The sequence below is a fragment of the Megascapheus bottae genome, chromosome 13 (assembly GCF_031878675.1).
Source record: "Megascapheus bottae isolate mThoBot1 chromosome 13, mThoBot2.hap1, whole genome shotgun sequence".
Classification (NCBI taxonomy): Eukaryota; Metazoa; Chordata; class Mammalia; order Rodentia; family Geomyidae; genus Megascapheus; species Megascapheus bottae.
This window is the reverse complement of record NC_143521.1, coordinates 3,579,971-3,599,738: the sequence shown is the minus strand read 5'-3', so window position 1 is coordinate 3,599,738 and position 19,768 is coordinate 3,579,971. Positions and strand designations below refer to the sequence as shown.

Here is a 19,768-nt window from a genome sequence, read left to right as displayed (position 1 = left end):
GATAAAGGGGGGAGGGGCGATAATTTTGCCAAGTGCTAGTGGCTCCTACCTATAATCCCAGCAAATCAAAAGACTGAGATCTGAGGACTGAGTCTTAAATCCAGCCGAGGAAGGAAAGTCTGTGAAACTTGTGTCTCCAGTTAACCAACAAAAAGCCAGAAATGATAGGGCAAAACCTAGATACATTAGGCTATATAGGATGAGGCTAAATGAAAGGACCTCCAGGATATAGAAACAAGAGCCATATAATGTGTGATTGTTGTTTTTAATGTACTAAGTTATTTCCCATCTCTTTTGTTGTCCCTTGGTTATCTCATATTGTTACAGTATCTAACCTTGTTATCTGATATAATTATATATGCTTATTTATTTGAAATACGATAGGGAAGGGAGAAAACAAGATGAAGGGAGGGATGGGGGAGGGAAATTGGGACAAAAACATGAGAAAGGGTATCAATGTTTGTGAAGTAATGCACCTTCTATCTGGCGAATATAATGTAATCTTTCTATTAATTACAATAAAAAAAATATTTAAATTTTTAAAGGGAAAGATAAGCAACCAAAAATGAATAAACACAAAGAAATAACACTAACAAAAAAAGCCAGAAATGATGCTGAAGCTTAAGTGCTAGTCTTGAGCATAAAAGCTCAGAGGCAGTGCCCAGGTCCTGAGTTCAAGCGCCAGGACTGGTGAAAAAAAAAAAGTCTTGTATGTTGTACATGCCTATAATCCAAGAACTTAGAATGCTGAAGCAGAAGGAACAAGAAAAAGTAGCCTGGGCTACATGGAGCAACCTTGTCTAAAACAAAAGGAGAAGGGAAAGGGAAAGGGAAAAGAGAAGAAGGGGAAGGAGGCAGAGGGAAGGAGGAATAAAAGAGATAAGGGGAGCAAGGGAGAAATGAAAGAGGAGGAAGGAAGGAAGGAAGGAAGGAAGGAAGGAAGGAAGGAAGGAAGGAAGGAAGGAAGGAAGGAAGGAAGGAAGAAGAGGAAGAAAGGGAGGGAGGGAAGAAGATGGTAGGAAAAGAAGGAGAGAGGGGGGTGGGAGGGAGGTTAAGACTTCCCCAGTTATTTTTGGTTTTTCTTTGATGCTGAGCATGAACTCAAGGTTTTGCAGATGCTAAGCACTGCTCCACCGCTGAGCAGCACCTCGACCCCTCAGCTATTCTTCTCTCATTAATCCTGCATAACCTAAAAATCATCACTTTAGCCAGTGTGAAGCACATAGTCTGCTGGCATTCAGTACACTCACGATACTGTGTGACCATCCCCCTCAGAACTTTTCCATCTTCCCCATAGAAATGCAAGGCCTTTTAAACAATATCTGTCTGTCCTCCTCCCTGAAGACCAGCAACCACCAGTTGGTTTTTCTGCTTCTATAACCACTGTAGGAACCTCGTGAGAATGGAATAATGCAGTATTTGCCCTTCTATGTTTGCTTATTTCACTTAACAGAGTATCTTCAATAATATCTCTTTTTTGCTAATAATATACATGCTAATATTTTTCTTTTATTTTTTCTTTTGTATTACACATTTTGATATCTGTTCAGGCTGAAGAGAAATTAAATTGTTTTCCATTTTTGGCAATTGCATACAATACTTCAATCAATATTACCATCTAGTTTTTTTGTGCATGCATATTAGCATGTGTTTTGGGTTCATGAGCTTTTCTCATGTATGAAGATGTGGAATTGCAGGCATCAATAAAGTTTAACTTAATAAGGAACTGCCATGCTCTCTTCAGGGATTCTGTCTCATTCGGCATTCTCCCTTCAATAATATCTTTATTCATATTGTTGCATGTGTCAGCATTTCCTCCGTTTAAGGCAGAGCAATATTCCAGTCACACACACACACACACACACACACACACACACACACAGACATTGCTTCTTTATTCACTGATCTGTCTATGGGAATTTGAGTTATTTCTATCTTTTGGCTACTGTTAATAATGCTGCTATGAGCATGGGAAGGAAAATGTATCTGCTTCCAGCTCCTTCATGCTTCCAGTTCCTTACTGTAAACCCAGGTGTGTAACTATTGAGCTATGTGGTAATTCTACATGTGATTGCGTGTGTGTGTGTGTGTGTGTGTGTGTAAGTACAGGGGCATACTAACACTTGAGACAAGTTTTTTGTTGGTTAACTGAAGCTAAAAGTCTTCTACCTGAGCTTGCTGTTATCCACAATCCTCGGATCTCACACTTCCGAGTATCTAGAGTTACGAAGGGAGCCATCAGAGCCCTGTTAAATTTGACTTTTTTGAGGATTTCCATACTATTTTCTCCCATTTTCATTTCTAGACAATGAAAAATAAGTCCAATTTTACTACATCTTGATCAATAGTTATTTTCTGGTTTGCATTTCATTTGTTTTTATAATAACTCCATTATTAGGTGTGAAATGTTATTTCATTTTGTTTAAGAGCAATGCTTTTTGCAATAGGCTTTTAGTCATTCATCCACTTTATTTCCAGACAGCCTTTACAAGGAAATATCAAAAAATCAAATAAATAAATTACTGTCTGTATTTCCACTTCTATTTTTTTTTTTGCCAGTCCTGGGCTTGAGCTCAGGGTCTGAGCACTGTCCTTGGACTTTCTCAAGGCTAGAGCTCTACCACTTGAGCCTCAGCACCACTTGCGGCTTTTTTCTATATATGTGGTACCAAGGAATCGAACCTGGGTCTTCATGCATGCTAGGCAAGCACTTTAACCACTAGGCCAAACTCTCGGCCCTCCACTTCTACTTTTATTGTATCCCATTCTCTACCCTAACCTAATGAACTCCTTTCCATCAGATTTCCAGCTTATAATACCAGAGTTTGGCATTGGGTCAATTGCTAAAGTCCACAGGAGACTGAAAGCCTAGCAGCCACTCTAGCCTTTCCCTCTTCCTCCTCCCCATCCCTGCTTCTCTGTGTCTTAGCAAAGGACCAAAGTCATGGTCAGACTCATTCTCAAAACGTACCAGACAGCATCAGCTTGATGAGCTAGCTGTTCACTGACGTGGAGGAAGCTCTTGAAAAGCAGTGCAGAGAAGGAGGGAAAGTGGAGGAAAAAAAAAAAAAAAAACATGGGAAGGGGTAACAAAGTTCAAGAAATAAGTACTCACTAACTTGCAAATGTAAATGTAATCTCTCTATACATCATCTGATAATAAAATTCTAATAAAAAAAAAGAAAAGAAAAGCAGTGCAGAAGTGCAGAGTAGATTCAAAAGGGCCCTCAAGTTCTTTAGTCTTTTTTCCTGGCAATGGAACATTATGTAGGTGTTCAAGTCGCCACATAGCTCTAGTTTTTACATAGTTATTAAATGTTTGTTCTCCATTCATCCATAATCATTCATTAACTGCTAGAGTGATCAGACACTACGAGGCATAGGAAGATGAAGACGACCTCAAGGAGCTGCTTATTTTAGTAGTTCAGGCAGAGTACAGGGCTGCAGTGGGAAGAGGCGAGCCCTCTCTGGTTAGACTATCATATAAGATGATAAAACAATACCAATATACATTCAAGAATTAGGCAGCCTGGAGGAGAGTGCTGGTATTTGGAATCTGCATTGCTCAACCCCAAACTGTAACTCTGGTTTACTGTGAGAAGGAATTAAATGGCCAGGTATAATGTTGTAATCCCAGCTACTCAGGAGGTGAAGTTACTACATCCTGTGTATACCTGGACTCTAGGTCTGTATAGGAGGAAAGGAAATAGCTTGAACTAGATAATATCCAAGCAAAAGTCAAACTTGGCAAGAAAGGGTAGATTCCTGGTAGGAGAAATTTTACAGGTAATCAATCACAAGCTATGTAAGAGTGGAAGATAGGAACCAGTGTGTTTCACGTATCACTGGAAGTGAAATTAGAACCTATACTTGCCTGTGAATCATAGGCGGGGAAGAGAAAAGAAGAAGGAGGAAATCGGGATGGGAGAGCTGAGAAGAATCACTATTGTAGTAAATAATGCATACAGAATGCCTGTGGCACACTGTGCCTGCAATACTTCACAACCCTAGGAAGGAGCTGTTGATTTGCTCACTTTAGAGGTCAAGAAGCTGAAACTTCCAGCAATCTACTCCTTGTTCAAGGTAATAAATAATCACTTAGAGCACCCTTCATAGGAGAATTACTTCCCTAAGTTAATGTGTCAAAAAGAGGTCAACACAATGAGGCAGAGACAAGCTTGTTAATAAAGCAGACAATGGCTGCTTTCCAGAACAGGCTCCCATCTGCATCCTATACTCATGTCTTGTCTCTCCTGATAGACTCTGAAGGTAAGAGGTCTCACTAAAGTACCTGGTGGCCCCTTATCTTCTCTCTGGTCCTTGCTCTTTGCATAAGTTATTTCCTCTGCCTAGTCTTTGCTTTGTGAATGCCATGGCTTTATCTAATAAGACATTTCTCAGTTGAGACTTCTCTGCCTCCTCTGTCCCTGTAGTTCACAGGCCCTACCCCAGTGTTTCAGCTCTACAATGTAAAACAACCATTCTCTGCATCCTCCATTTTCTATATGTTGCCTAATAACCTATTTAAATCCTACCTCTTCTCTGGATTCAAATGCTCTCAAAGAATGGGATGGTATGATCAGCCATTTTGCTAGTTCTCTTTTACTAATACAAAATACCTGAGATAATTAACTTATAATGAGAAAGGGTTTTTTTTCATCAGTTTTAGAGGCTCTTGTTTGTGGTAGACTGGCCTATGGTAAGGCAGCACATTATTCAAGAGCATGTGGCTGGACAAATGTATCACAGGGCCAGCCAAGGGCACACCCCCAGTAGCATCAAGGCCTCCCTCTCCTCAGAAAGATCACAGCACCTCCCCGTACTGTCTCCCAGGGGACAAAGCCTTTAATACATGGACCATTGAGGGCACCTCTGTAAACCAGTAGAGATTAGGTAGGTACTCAGTGGATTGATGAATCTGTTCATTACGGGAAAATTAGAAGCTAGATGTGAGAGAGGGATGGGAGAGAATGTTGAGTGACATCTGTCAAGATACACTGTACTTTTAAACTAATTGGTTGAATAGTAATCTTTCTACAACTCCTTAATGATTATACACACACACACACACACACACACACACACACACACACATTAAAGTTAGTAGGAGCTAGGCGTTGGTGGCTCATGCCTGTTATCCTAGCTACTCAGGAGACTGAAATCATGGTTTGAAGTCAGCTCTGGCAGGAAATTCTGTGAGACTCTTATCTCCAAATAAGCAGTATAATGCCAGAATTAGAGCTATGGCTCAAACGGGAGAGTGCTACATTTTAGCACAAAAGAAGCTCAAGGACAGTTCCAGTATGTGAGTCCAAGCACCAGGACTGGCACACACACACACACACACACACACACACACACACACGTGCACATGTACTATATATGATCAGGTAACTGATAGTCTTGAAGATTACAAGGAAAGGAAGGGACATAGTGAAATTGGTACATAAAACTTTCATGATTGGGCTGGGATATAGCTCAGTGGCAAAGCGCCTGTCCAGCAAGTGCAATGTCCTGGGTTCAATTCCCAGACCAATAAAGAAAAGACCAAAAAAAAAAACTTTCAGAGTTATTATTGTCTTTTCTTTATTATAAAGCAGCCAAGGCACAAACTTATGGAAATCATTTTTCCTTTTCCAGGTATCTCAGTCATAACAGAATAACCTTCCTGAAGCCAGGCATTTTTGAAGATCTTCACAGACTAGAGTGGCTGTATGATTAATTTATGTGACATTTTGTGGTATTTATTTTTGTGTTCTAAAACTATATAAGTAAATTCACTGTTTTTCTCCTGGCTGACAGGATAATTGAAGATAATCACCTCAGCCGAATTTCCCCAGTAACATTTTATGGACTAAATTCTCTAATCCTCTTGTAAGTACTGCTAGAATAAAGCAAACATCACAATTGAGGAATTAAAATTTAATATTCTAGTCATAATAGCATAAGCTTGGATTTACTGAAACTCCACAAGGCTTTTTTTTTAACTAAAATCCATCTCTTAATTACATTCTCCAGGGCTATTACAGTTCTAGCAATTTTAGAAGATATTCTGCCCTCTAGATCACCAACCTATCAAAACGGAATGGAATCTCATTGTCAGGCTGTATTGAATTACCCTCCATCACACCATTACTGCTCTGCATTAATCACAGTAGAAGAAGGGAGCATTCTGTATTCAAATCAATGCCTGTCACAGCTCCCTCTGGGTGGTACAGCCTGGTTTCAGCCATGAACAGTGCTGTTCCCTCTGGGTGTAACTAATGACTGTAGTAATTTTATTACTGCCAACAACTTAAATATGATGGGGTGCACAAGGAAAAATTAGAGGAAGACACAAACCAATCTACTAGGTTCTCATATTTCATAGTAATAATAGTTCTAACACATATGCCTTAGAATGGGAACTAGAAAAATATTACTTCTTGATGTCTTTTCTTTTTAGGGTATTGATGAATAATGTCCTCACCCAATTACCTGATAAGCCTGTCTGTCAGCACATGCCCAGGCTGCACTGGCTGTAAGTTATTAGATGTGTGCATGATGTGGGGTGTGTGTGTGTGTGTGTGTGTGTGTGTGTGTGTGTCTGTAAAGTAGTAATTAAAGTCAGGTGCTGATTGTTCACACCTATAATCCTAGCTACTCAGAAACTGAGATTTGAGAATCACAGCTTAAAGTCAGCTCATGCAGTAAAAAGTCCATGAAACTCTTATCTCCAATTAACCACCAAAAAGCAGGAAGTAGAGCTGTGGCGTAAGTGCAGAGTGCTAGCATTGAGCAAAAAAAGCTTGGTGACTGAACCCAATCCCTGAGCTCAATATCACATATTTCTGGGGTATTTTGTTTTGGTTTGGTTTGGTTTTGCCACTCCTGGGGCTTGAACTCAGGGCCTAGGCACTATCCTTAACTTCTTTTCTGCTCAAGGCTAGGGCTCTACCACTTGAGCAACAGCACCACTTCTGGCTTTTTTCTGTGTATATGGCACCGAGGAATTGAACCCAGGGCTTTGTTCATGATAGGCAAGCACTCTACCACTAGGCCACACTTCTGGCCCAATATCACATATTTCTTTACCTAACGTTCACACATCTTTATGTTAAGCATCTTCATTATTTTACTCCCCTAAAGGGTCACCAGAATAAAATATCTCAAAGAAAAATTTTTAGAACCAGAAAGAAGAAAGACAGAAGGGAGGTATCTAGATGGATTCTATGTAGCACTCCCCCTTTTTCTGACAATCTGCTCACCTAGTATGTTGTTAAAACACTTTAATTTCATCCTAAATTGAGTAATGAAAATGATACTCACTCCTTATTTTCAAATGGATAATTATAATAAAATGCATTCTATGACCCTGACAATCTGTTCACCTATTATATTGTTAAGTGGTTAGAGTCTCATTCCCAAATTCTGAATGATAAAAAAATTATGCTTAGTGCTTATTTTTAAAGAACCAAAGCTAATATATGGCTTATATATAACCACTAATAATTAGTAATTATTAGCTGACAATTAATATTTATTATTAATGGCTGGTATTTATTATTATTATTAGCTAATAACTAGCTGATAATAGCTGTGAAATATTCTCACAGAGTAGCTTTGCTTGCAGTAATAAGTACATATCCAGTAAACCTGTCTATTTAGAAGAGGAAGAGAGAAAGGGAGGGAAGGAACGAGGGACAGAAGGAAAAAGCCAGCCAAAATGCCTACTTTATATACATGCATAAATATGTAAATATATAGGATATACATATAAAAAGCACTGTATTTATTCCTGAAATCTGTTGACAAACACCTAGACTAGTTTTCTTTCTTTCTTTCTTTCTTTCTTGTCAGTCCTGGGGCTTGAACTCAGGGCCTGGGCACTGTCCTTGAACACATTTTGCTCGATGCTAGCACTCTACCACTTGAGCCACAACACCACTTCTGGCATTTTCTGTGTATGTGGTACCAAGGAATCGAACCCAGGGCTTCACGCATGTTAGGCCACACCCCCAGGTCACTAGACTAGTTTTCTATCTTAGATGTCACCATAAAATTATATTGTAGAAGAGAGCCATAAGAGCAGAAAGGAAGAAAACAAATACTAATTTCAATATCTCTTGTAATAGGAAATTAAGTAGTACTGTAAAAGATAAAGAAGATAAAGTACATTAGGCAAAGTTAATATAAAGGCAGTCAACATAATTTATAAAACTTTTTAAATATCAGAAGAAATACCTTTTTCAAAAAGATGGTGAGCCAGAAACCTGTAGCTTCCAACTTTATTCTTGGTTACTCAAGAGGCTAAGAACTGGAAAGTATAAGTTAGTTCAGGAAGAAAAATCTTGAGAGACTCCATCTCCATTAACCAACAAAAACTGAGCTTGTGACAATAAAAACCAGGAGCAAGAAAGCAGAGCAAGCCAGGTATGGTGGCTCATGCCTGTAATCCTAGCTACTCAGGAGGCTGTGATCTGAGGATCGAAGTTCAAAGCCAGCCATGCCACTAAAGACCTTAAGACTCTTATCTCCAATTAACCACTAGAAAGCAGGAAGTGGGCTGTGGCTCCAGGGGTAGGGTGGTAGCCTTGAGCTGAAGAGTTCAGGGATAGCACCTAGGCCCAAAGTTCAAGGCCCATGACCCACAAAAAAAAAAAATCTGCACAAGTCACCAAGTCTTGGATTCAAGGCCTGGTATGAGGAAAAGATGAAAGAAGGAGGAAAAGAAAAGAGAAAATAAAGATTGATGGAAGTGTTTAAACATATGAAACCATATAACATTATTTTAGAATATCAAACTGTGTAGAAAATTTGAAGCCAGTTTGGGCTGCACAGAAAATTTTGCCTCAATAAGAGGAAAGGCTCAGTACACCCATATACCAGTGGCTCATGCCACTGGGATCTGAGGGTCATGGTTCAGACTCTTACCTCCAATGAGCCACCTGAAAACTGGAAGTGGAGCTGTGGTTCAAAGTGGTAGAGTGCTACCAGACCCTGGGTTCAAGCACCACGACCGACAAGAAAAAAAAAAGGGGGGGGGGAGGGAAGGAGAGAGGGAAGTATCTGCTCCTTATCCTAATTTAGATTTCCAAATAAAGAATGTTCAAAGGTCTCTTCTCTCTCTCTCTCTCTCTCTCTCTCTCTCTCTCTCTCTCTCTCTCTCTCTCTCTCTCTCTCTCTCTTTACACACACACACACACACACACACACACACACACACAAATTAGGCTTAGGCTCAATGAAAGAGCTAGAGGGCTTGGCCTAGAGCAGAGAGAGGACCAAGACCATGTCTTGCTCTGAGACTAGGAGACACTGAGCATATACAGACAACTAAGCACATAGATGAGCAGAGGTCAAGGGCTTTCTCTCCTCTGGTATCTCAATTTTCTCTGGGAATGGGAGCCAAAATATGTTTTTAAAAATGTATGAGAGAAACACATCACTAAGAAGATTTACAGGTTTTAGACTGACAATGGGGGTAAGTTGAGGGACAACAGGCAAGATTATTAGTGAGTTTGGGCTGTGTGAATATTCTTCCAAATGAGAGTATGAAATTTTCATTTGTATACAGTTCTGCCATATGAAAATGAAAAATAAAACCATGAAGCAGGAAAAGTAGTAATCTAGGCACACAATAAGAAAAACTTGTTTTTCTAGAAGCTTACAGCTGGAGAAAAAAGAGGGATTTGGGGGGGGGGGTGTTGTTGGTTTGTTGTTGTTTTTTTTTGCCCGTCCTACTGCTTGAACTGAGAGCCTGGGTACTATCGTTGGGTTTTCTCAAGGCTAATACTCTGCCACTTGAGCCACCACACCACTTCCAGCTTTTAATTTTTTTAAGTAAAAAAATGTGCTTTTAGTTGGTTTCTAATTAAAAAAAAAAAAAACTACGTAGAGAGGACCAGTAATCAACTCTCCCCTTAATGTGTCAGAGCTGCATCATCCACAGCATTAGAAAAGAAAGGCATGATATCATTGCAGGTTAAATGTGTGGCTGGCAGCCAAGTCCAATCTCTTACATTCCATAAATCATCTTTAGTTCTACTTTTTTTTTTGCCAGTCCTGGGCTTCAGCTCAGGGCCTGAGCATTGTCCTTGGGCTTTCTCAAAGTCAAAGCTCTACCACTTGAGCCACACCACCACTTTTGGCTTTTTTCTGTGTATGGGGGACTGAGGAATCGAACCCCAGTCTTCATGCATGCTAGGCAAGCACTCTACCACTAGGCAAACTCCTGGTCCCCGTTCTTCTACTTTTTTGATGTAAGCTTTCATGGCATTTTCCCTGGACATCCCTCTCAGCTGATTCCAGGCATCCCATCTGGCTTTGCCCTTGAGGTCCAACATTCAGGGCCACTCTGTATCTACATCACCCACAGTGGCTTGTTTGAAGTGGCTATAGATAAACAGCATCTCACTGGTTAAGGTGTTTAACTATATCAGCAACCTTGTCAAACTCAGCCTGAGACATGCCAGCGAGATGACAGAGGATCCTCCAACCAGGGCAAGGAGCTGGAGCAAACCTGAGACGGACTCCAAGCTCTGTTCTATGTATGTGGTAGTGAGGAATGGAACCCAGGGCTTCATGCGTGCTGTGTGAGCACGTTGTCATGGTGGCGTAGTTGCCTTGGTTTACTAGGTACTTTGCAAACCTGATTTTGTGTATTCAAGAACCTGTACTTTTAATTTTAGGAAGACGGTCAAAGCAAATCTACAACTCAAAGAAAATTGTTGATTTAATCAAAAGTCTCTAATTTGTGTCTTGGTTTTCACCCCTTATTGGTTTTTACAATACCCTGGGTGTTTTTGTTCTTGTTTGTTGTCAACTTAATAAGAAAACGATATATGCAGCAAAATTTTGTACTGTTTTTGTCACTCAAGAGAGCACCGCCACCTGGTGGTAGGTTTGTGGTACTGGCTAGCTATAAAATAAAAGAAGAAAATAGCAGTTTATGATTCTCAATATAGCAGAGGCCAAAAGCCTGAAACAACCCTACAACCAAAGAAGTAGTGCTTAAGGAGCTTTGCTACCACTTTAGTAGAATAACAGAAATTTTTCTTTACCAGAGTGATGTGAAATCTAAAAAAGTCTAGATATGGTATAGCTACCGTAGTATGCTAATAGAATGCTTATTCTCTAGACAGTACAGATGGCTAGAGAAATGAGGCTTCGATGTGAAATGGTCTATTGCATCTTTCAAATACTAAATCAGATTATTCATTCAGAAGCCTAATATATGCTAAAACCTCACTTCCATTAGATTGTTTCTCACTGATGTAAATATACTCTTCTCATCAATTTACTCTATTTCTTTATCTTTCAATCCAAGATATCCAGATCTTCCAGATATGCTTGACTTTGTCAAAATCTATTTTAAATGCAATCCCAAAACAAAGCTGCTCTACCTGTAGCCTATCCAGTGGATTAAGTGGAATTTCGGGAAATTGTCACTAAAAAGAAAGGATCTTCACTACTACACTGTTGGTGGGAGTGCAAACTCGTTCAACCACTATGGAAAGCAGTATGGTGGTTCCTCAAAAGACTAAACATAGAGCTCCCCTATGATCTAGCAATTCCACTACTTGGCATTTGCCCAATAATCCAGAAACAAGGACATACTAAACCCACTAGCACAACGATATTCACTGCAGCACAATTTACCATAGCAAAGATATGGAACCAACCCAGATGCCCCTCAGCTGATGAGTGGATCAACAAGATGTGGTGCACAATGGAATTCTGTGCTGCTGTCAGAAAGAAGGACATCTCCCCCATTTGTAAGGAAATTGAAAGAATTGGAAAAATCATATTAAGTGAAGTAAGCCAGACTCAAAGGAACATAGGCTCAGTGGTTTTCCTCATTTGTCCTAATCAATAGAAACCTTGGGCTCTACTAGCAGAGATCTGCAATAGAGCAAAACCTTAACACATAAGGCCATATAGTATGACGCTAAATGAAAGGACCTCCAGGATATAGAAACAAAAGCCATATAATGAGTGATTGTTGTCCTTAATGTACTATGTTATCTCTCATCTTTTTTGCTGTCCCTAGATATTGTATAAATATGCATATTTGGTATTTGAAATAGGATATGGAAGGGGGAAAACAAGACAAGGGGCGGGAGTGGGGGGAAGAAAATGGGGTCCAAGACATGAGAAAGGGTATCAATGTTTGTGAAGTAATGCACCTTCTATCTGGTGAATATAATATAATCCTTCTATTAATTATAATAAAAATATACAGGAAACAAAGAAAAAAGAAAGGATCTTGACCTTAGTGGTAGAGTGCTTGCCTAACATGTATGAAGATCCAGGTTCGGTTCCTCAGAACCACATACAGAGAAAAAGCCAGAATTGGGCGTGGAGTTTGGCCTAGTGGTAGAGTGCTTGCCTCGCAAGCACAAGACCTGGCTTCAATTCCTCAGTACTACACATATAGAAAAAAGCTGGAAGTGGTACTGTGGCTTCAGTGGTAGAGCTCTAGCCTTGAGAAAGCCCAAGGACAGTGCTCAGGCCCTGAGTTCAAACCCAGGGATGGAAAAGAAAAATTATAGCTAACTTGGTCAGGAGTTCAGCCTAGTGGTAGAGTGCATGCCTAGCATGCATAAAGATCTGGGTTTGATTCCTCAGCACCACATACATAGAAAAAGCCAAAGTGGTATGTGGCTCAAGTGGTAGAGCGTTAGCCTTGAGAAAGTCCAAGGACAGTATTCAGGTTCTCTGAGTTCAAGGCCTAGGACTGGCAAAAACCAAAAAGAACAGTTAGGGGCCAGGAGTTTGGCCTATTGATAGAATGCTTGCCTCGCATACATGAAGATCCATGTTTGGTTACTTGGTACCACATACATAGAAAAAGCTGGAAGTGGTGCTGTGACTCAAGTGATAGAGCTGTAGCCTTGAGAAAGCCCAGGGACAGTGCTCAGGTCCTGAATTCAAACCCTAGGACTGGCAAAGTAAAAGAAAAAGAATGAGAAAGAGGTAGCTCCCTTTTTATCCTTCCTCATCTAGAAAACCTGAAGATGAAGACTCATTCACCTGTGCTTTAGCGAAGACCAAAGACAAACAAAGATAGGTGAATAGTAAACACAGAGGCCTTTGGTTTCTAACACAGCAGCATTGCTGTGATGCTACTCAACTTTTCCTTAGGGAAAACTGCAATAAATCACAAGTGTTCTTGAACAACTTTATGCCACACAGCAACCAATAAATCAAGTTCTGACATATATTTAGATTGAAGGGTCAGCCTTTACTTTTGAAAGCTGCAACATAACCCTAAACCTCAGCTAACTCCTTCTTCAGCTGTAAAGACTTTCACCAATGAGATATTTATAAGAAAGGAGAAGCTGGGCACTGGTGGCTCATGCTTGTAATCCTAGCTACTCAAGAGGCTGAGATCTGAGGATCTCAGTTCAAAGCTCACCCAGGCACTAAAGACAATGAGATTCTTATCTTCAATTAAACACCAGAAAACTGAAAGTGGCACTGTGGCTCAAGTGGTGGAGTGCTGTCCTTGAGCTGAAGAGCTCTGGGACAGTGCCCAAGACCAGAGTTTAAGCCCCCTGACAACAATGATGATGAAGAAGAAGAAGAAGAAGAAGAAGAAGAAGAAGAAGAAGAAGAAGAAGAAGAAGAAGAAGAAGAAGAAGAAGAAGAAGAAGAGGAGGAGGAGGAGGAGGAGGAGGAGGAGGAGGAAGAGGCGGAGGAGGAGGAGGAGGAGGAGGAGGAGGAGGAAGAAGAGGCGGAGGAGGAGGAGGAGGAGGAATAGGGGAAGAAGAAGGGCAATAGGAATAGAGGAAGAGGAAGATCACAACTAGAGCTCTACCACTTGAGCCACAGTTCCTCTTCCAGCTTTTTGGTGGGACTTTCCTACCCCTGTTCTCAGCCTTTTGAGTAGCTAGAATTATAGTCATAAGCCGTAAGTGCCCAGTTTAGTTTTTGATAAAAATGGATACTAAGACCAGAGACTTTGCAGCAGCACACAGCAAAAGAACCAGAGGAGGAGTGTGTGTGTGTGTGTGTGTGTGTGTGTGTGTGTGTGTGTGTTGTGTGTAGGAGTGGAGTATACATGCATATGTGAGTACAAGTAAGAGTTTTATGTGCAAAAAGTGAACAGAATGCGAAGCAAAGGTATTTTTACTAGATGGTAAATAATTCGTAGTCAATTTATTTCTGTCTCTGATTACAATTTCAGCTTGATCATGTTTTATTTTTATGTTCTAGGGACTTCGAAGGCAACCATATCCATTATTTAAGAAATTTGACTTTTATTTCCTGCAGTAATTTAACCGTTTTGTAAGTAATACTTTATGCATTCGAAGTAAAAATTTATCTACTTCCAGGCCAAATGCATGTTTTAGGTGAAGAGAAGGCAGCATAAGCATGTGTAGGAGTAGAGATAACAGATTCATTTTCTCATCCATGATAAATATTATGGCCAACACTCCTATAGCAAAACACAAGTCAACAAGAGAAAAGTATAAATTGATTTGTTTAATCTAAGCAGCACAGAAGACTTCAGAAATGAAGGTGCTGGGGGTGTGGCTCTTTATTTCCTATGTGGAAATAATTTCCCCCAGAGAAAGTTATGCATATTTATACTTAGGTTTCATGAAAACTGGATAGCCATGTAGAAATCCAATAGGATAAGATCTTATTCTATGACCTATGGAATAGAGAGAAAAAAAAATCCTGTCCAGATGCTTCTTGGCTTCTATATATGACATTTCTCCCTCTCAGATTTGGGGCACGCTCCTTCCTGAAGTGTCTTATGATTCTTGTCAGGCAAGGATAGTTACCTCATTCACAGATTTCATAACTGACTCTGGGGAGAAGGGTTCTTTTGTTTGGGGAGGGAGCGGGGGGTTCATGGAGCTTGAACTCTGGGCCTGGGCGTTGTTACTGAGCTCTTCAGCTCCAAGCTACTACCCTACCCCTTGAGCCACAGCCCTACTTCCCATTTTCTAGTGGTTAATTGGAGATAAGATTCTCAAGGTCTTTAGTGATGGAGCTGGCTTACCAGTGCTCCTCAAATCTCAGCCTCCTGAATAGCTAGGATTACAGGCGTGAGCCACGATGCTGGGCTGAGGGTTCTTGTTTCTATAAGTTGCCTTGAAGGAGAAAAAGGAGCAGAAGAGCAGATAAGATCACTCTTGCAAGTCCTTTTTGTATCCTTCAGTTCAAAGTATCCAGCACATTAAGGTGCCAGAAGCAATTTTCTGGGTCCTAACACACACACACACACACACACACACTCACACACACACGGATTGTGGCAAATGTTTACTCTGAATTTCAACTTTGCTGAAACCAAAAAATATGAATCTCAAACCAAAGGCTATCACAATTTAGGCGTGTGTATACCAGTCACCACAATGACACGGTTACCTGCTTTGCCCAAACAGACAGACCCACTTTTTTTTTATTTAAGATTTTAAATTTATTTATTTATTTTCTGGAAGTACTGAGGTTTGCACTCCGTGCCTTGCATTTGCTCAAGTGGCACTCTACAACTTGAACCAGGTCTGCTTTTTGCTAGTCTTGCTTTAGAAATGAAATTTCCGGGACCGGGAGTTTGGCCTAGTGGTAGAGTGCTTGCCTAGCATGCACGAAGACCCAGGTTCGATTCCTTGGCACCACATACATAGGAAAAATAAAAGCCAGAAGTGTTGCTGAAGCTCAAGTGGTAGAGCTGTAGCCTTGAGAAAGTCCAAGGACAGTGCTCAGGCCCTGAGCTCAAGCCCAGGACTGGCAAAAAAAAAAAAAAAGAAATGAAATTTCCCCAAATGGCCTTGGACTGTGATCCTCTGGTTCTTGGCCTCCCAGGAAGCTAAGATTACAAATAGGAACCACTAAGCACTGGCTTAAGATTTTTTTTTTGCTTCAATTTTTTATTGTAATGGCAAGAAATTTACAAAGAACAGTAAGACATCAGATTGAGAAACTAAATTGACATCTTGGTTTGTAAGAGTGATGATCTTTGGCAAATAGTTACTACAAAGATTATTTTTCTTTATAATTATGAATAAAAATTGAAGTACAAGCAAATGATTTTTTAAACCTTCAGAATGTTCACACTCTTCGGGATACTCTTGCATATTAATGAAGACAAAGCTTAGAATGTTATGGAATATAATAATTTTACATTTCCTGGATAGTTTTAAATCTGAGTTACTTTTTCTGTGAAAGAAAAGGATATTGGGGCCCCCTTCAATATAAACAACCCCCACTCCCAATTTACTTCAGACCATTGGTTGCAACCCATTTACATAAGATAAAAATGAAACTGAATTAAATCAATCAACTAAAGCTGCATTGCAGACAATAAATGTCAAGTGTCTGTTGTGGGTGTGGAGGTGTGTGGACTTTATCTGTGAATATAAAATGTTTTTGACTGGGGTGATTATGAGAAAAGTTTGATAACCAGTATTGTATTGTGCATGGGACCCTGTGTATAGGCAATCCACGTATTATTCTATACTAATGTGTCCCAATCCTATGAATTCCTCAGCCCTCAGATGTAATTGTGTAATCCTGTAAAGCAGGACTAATTGCCCAAAGGAAACCCAAGTGCACCTAAAGTACATAGACAAAGTAGATATCTAAAAAACTTACTCTCTTTGCCATTTTTCTCTGATGATACAGTTCTCAGGGGCTAGGTGCTATCCCTTTATTTTTTCACTCAAGGTAGGCACTCTACCACTTGAGTCACACACTCCATCTTCGGCTCTTTTTGCATTTAGAGGGGAGATACGAGTCACATGAAATTTCCCACCTGGTTTTGTTTCAAAATGCAGTGCTCAGATCTCAGATTATTAAATAACTGTTTTACAGCAGTGAGCCACCAGTACCCAGCTACTCGCATTTACTTTTTTTTTTTTTTTTTGCTGGTCCTGGGTCTTGAATTCAGGACCTGAGCACTGTCCTTTGGCTTTCTCAAGGCTAGAGCTCTACCACTTGAGCCACAGCACCATTTCCAACTTTTTCTGGGTATGTGGTATCGGGGAATCAAACCCAGGAGCTTCATGCATGCTAGGCAGGCATTCGACCACTAGACCATGCTCCCAGGCCACATTTATTTTTAAAGAAACTTCTGTATGAAGAAGTTTGTGGGTTTCCTCCTAGAGTTTGCATTTTTTTTCCATACAAAGTACTGAGAGAACGTGGTAATGATTTGGACTGCTTGGAGAAAACAAATACTTAAGGATAGGACCAGGTCAAGCTGAAGACATATTACACATGTTCAAGAAAATTGGAAACTCTGAAAATTTCCTGCACTTATTCTTTATGCTAAAATGAACTCCTTGCTGAAATAAACTGCCAATTGGCTATCCGAGTGTGTATTTAGCAGGTGTGAGGACTTGGGTTCAATCTTCATCACCACAGGCAAAAACATAAAAGCTATCAAGAGCTACAGTCCAACTCAATATCCCCCAAATAAAAATTCTTCTGAATTTGTCCATCATAGCTCTTTCTTCTTTACCCAACTCCCACCCTAAACCAATCTGAGCACCACCGTTCAAGCCCATTTGGGCAGATAAATCCAAGATACTCTTATTTCCAATTAAGCAGCAAAAAGTTAGAACTTTACCCAAGGCTCCACTGGTAGAAGAGCAGCTATAAGCATAAAAGATGAGTGATAGGGCTGGGGAGGTGGCATAGCGACAGAGTGCATGAAGCCCTAGATTTGATTCCTCAGTACCACAAGCACAGAAAAGGCTGGTGGCTCTGTGGCTGGAGTGGTAGAACACTAGCCTTGAGTAAAAGAAGCTCAGGGACAGTGCCCAGGCCCTGAGTTCAAGTTCTAGGACTGGCAAAAAAAAAAAGAAGAAAAGTTGAGTGATAACACTAGGCCCTGAGTTCAAGTCCCAGTGTATACACACACACACACACACACACACACACAGTGTACATACACACACAGTGTATACACACACATGTGTTTTATTTTTACTTTCATTAAAAGATTTACAAAATTTGAGAATAAAATTGAATTGGAGCCAGGTATGATAGAACATATGAAGCAGACAGAATATAGGTGTGTGGGTACCTGGACTATATAGCAAGATTCTTTTCCAAAATAAAATTAATAATTGAACAACTTCAAAATATTTTGATGTGAAAAATGCATTCTATATTCATTTTTGTCTTTGCAGGCTGTTAATTTCTTAGTAATTCAAGTACTAGTTGCCTTTTCTTTTAACTTGCAGGGTAATGAGGAAAAATAAAATCAGTCACATAAATGAAAATACTTTCACACATCTCCAGAAACTAGATGAACTGTAAGTTTCACTAAACATATATTCCTATGAGTCTTGTATCTATGGTTTTATTTCATATCTGTTTATATTTAAGAAATAACAAATATCCTCTTTTCAAATATTATTTATATTTACCTTGGGCCACAAAGGAATTCAGATAGCTTACAAAAATGAAGACAAGATAAATGAAATAAACACTTAAAACAACTGTGGCTCCATAGCTCTAAAGAAAATAAGGATAAAAGTAAATTAAGGGGGGGCTGAGACTTTGGCCTAGTGGTAGAGTGCTTGCCTAGCATGCTCAAAGACCCAGGTTTGATTCCTTGGTACCACATGCATAGAAAAAAAAGCTGGAAGTGATGCTGAGGCTCAAGTGGTAGAGCTCTAGCCTTGAGAAAGTCCAAGGACAGGGCTCAGACCCTGAGCTCAAGCCCAGGACTGGCAAAAAAAAAAAAAAAGTAAATAAGGGGCTGGGAGTTTGGCCTAGTGGTAGTGTGCTTGCCTAGCATGCACAAAGCCCCGGGTTCAATTCCTCAGTACCACTTAGAAAAAAGCTCGAAGTAGTGCTATGGCTCAAGTAGTAGAGTGGTAGCCTTGAGAAAGCTCAAGACAGTGCCCAGGCCCTGAGTTCAAGCCTCACTACTGGGAAAATAAAAGCAGTAAATAATATCATGTAATATCCTATACCACTCTGTTCTGCTGCTCTAAAGGGACAGAAATGTTTCCCAGAGGGCCACACAACTCAAAGACAGCATTATGTTGTTTCTGAAAGTGGGATTCACATGAAATGGAAGGGAGAAATAAATTAACCATAGCTATTATATTATGTCCCTTCTTGAATATCAATGATAATTCCAAATGTATTAAAACAAGTCTAGTGAGTGAAAGCCTTATGGACAAACTACATAATAGTTGAAGGTCTGAATTAAGTAGATGAGAAACATGTAACAATGAATAAAGTATATCCACCTCAGGTAATTATAAACATCAATTTTCTGAAAAGGATTTGGACAGTGGAAACAGATCTACCTGTTTTGACAATTATCTAGGCTGAACACCATTTATTTAAATTTTTTCTATAAAAAGTAAAGAATAAGGTGGGCACTACTTTCTTACACCTATAATCTTAGCTACTCAGGAAGCTGAGATCCAAGGATCATGGTTCAAAGCCAACCCAGGCCAGGCACAGTGGTTCATGCCTGTAATCCTAGCTACTCAAGAGGCTGGTCCAGGCACACAAAAAATCCCAGTTAATCACCAGAAAACAAGAAGTGGTGCTGTGGCTCAAGGGGTAGAGCATAGCCTTGAACTGAAGAGCTCAGGACAGTGCCCAAGCCCAGAGTTCAAGTCCCATGACGGGAAAAAAGTAAAAGCCAACACAGGCAGAAAGTGCATGAGACTCTTATCTACAACTAACCACCAGGAAACCAGAATTGATGCTATGGCTCAAAGTGGTAGAGTACTAGCCTTGAGCAAAAGAGCTCAGGGACACAGCCCAGGCCCTGAGTTCAAGCCTCACAACCAACCAAAAA

The 19,768-nt window shown here is 40.1% G+C and overlaps 1 protein-coding gene across 1 annotated transcript in view; it reads left to right on the top strand.

Moving 5' to 3' along the window:
- Nucleotides 1-19,768, top strand: part of Rxfp1 (relaxin family peptide receptor 1) — a 120,499-nt gene that overhangs the window by 77,276 nt on the left and 23,455 nt on the right. The window contains exons 7-11 of the mRNA XM_090343191.1: nt 5,641-5,712; nt 5,803-5,874; nt 6,446-6,520; nt 14,200-14,271; nt 18,186-18,257. Of these exons, the coding sequence (XP_090199317.1) occupies nt 5,641-5,712; nt 5,803-5,874; nt 6,446-6,520; nt 14,200-14,271; nt 18,186-18,257 (363 nt within the window). The remainder of the gene's footprint in view (nt 1-5,640; nt 5,713-5,802; nt 5,875-6,445; nt 6,521-14,199; nt 14,272-18,185; nt 18,258-19,768) is intronic.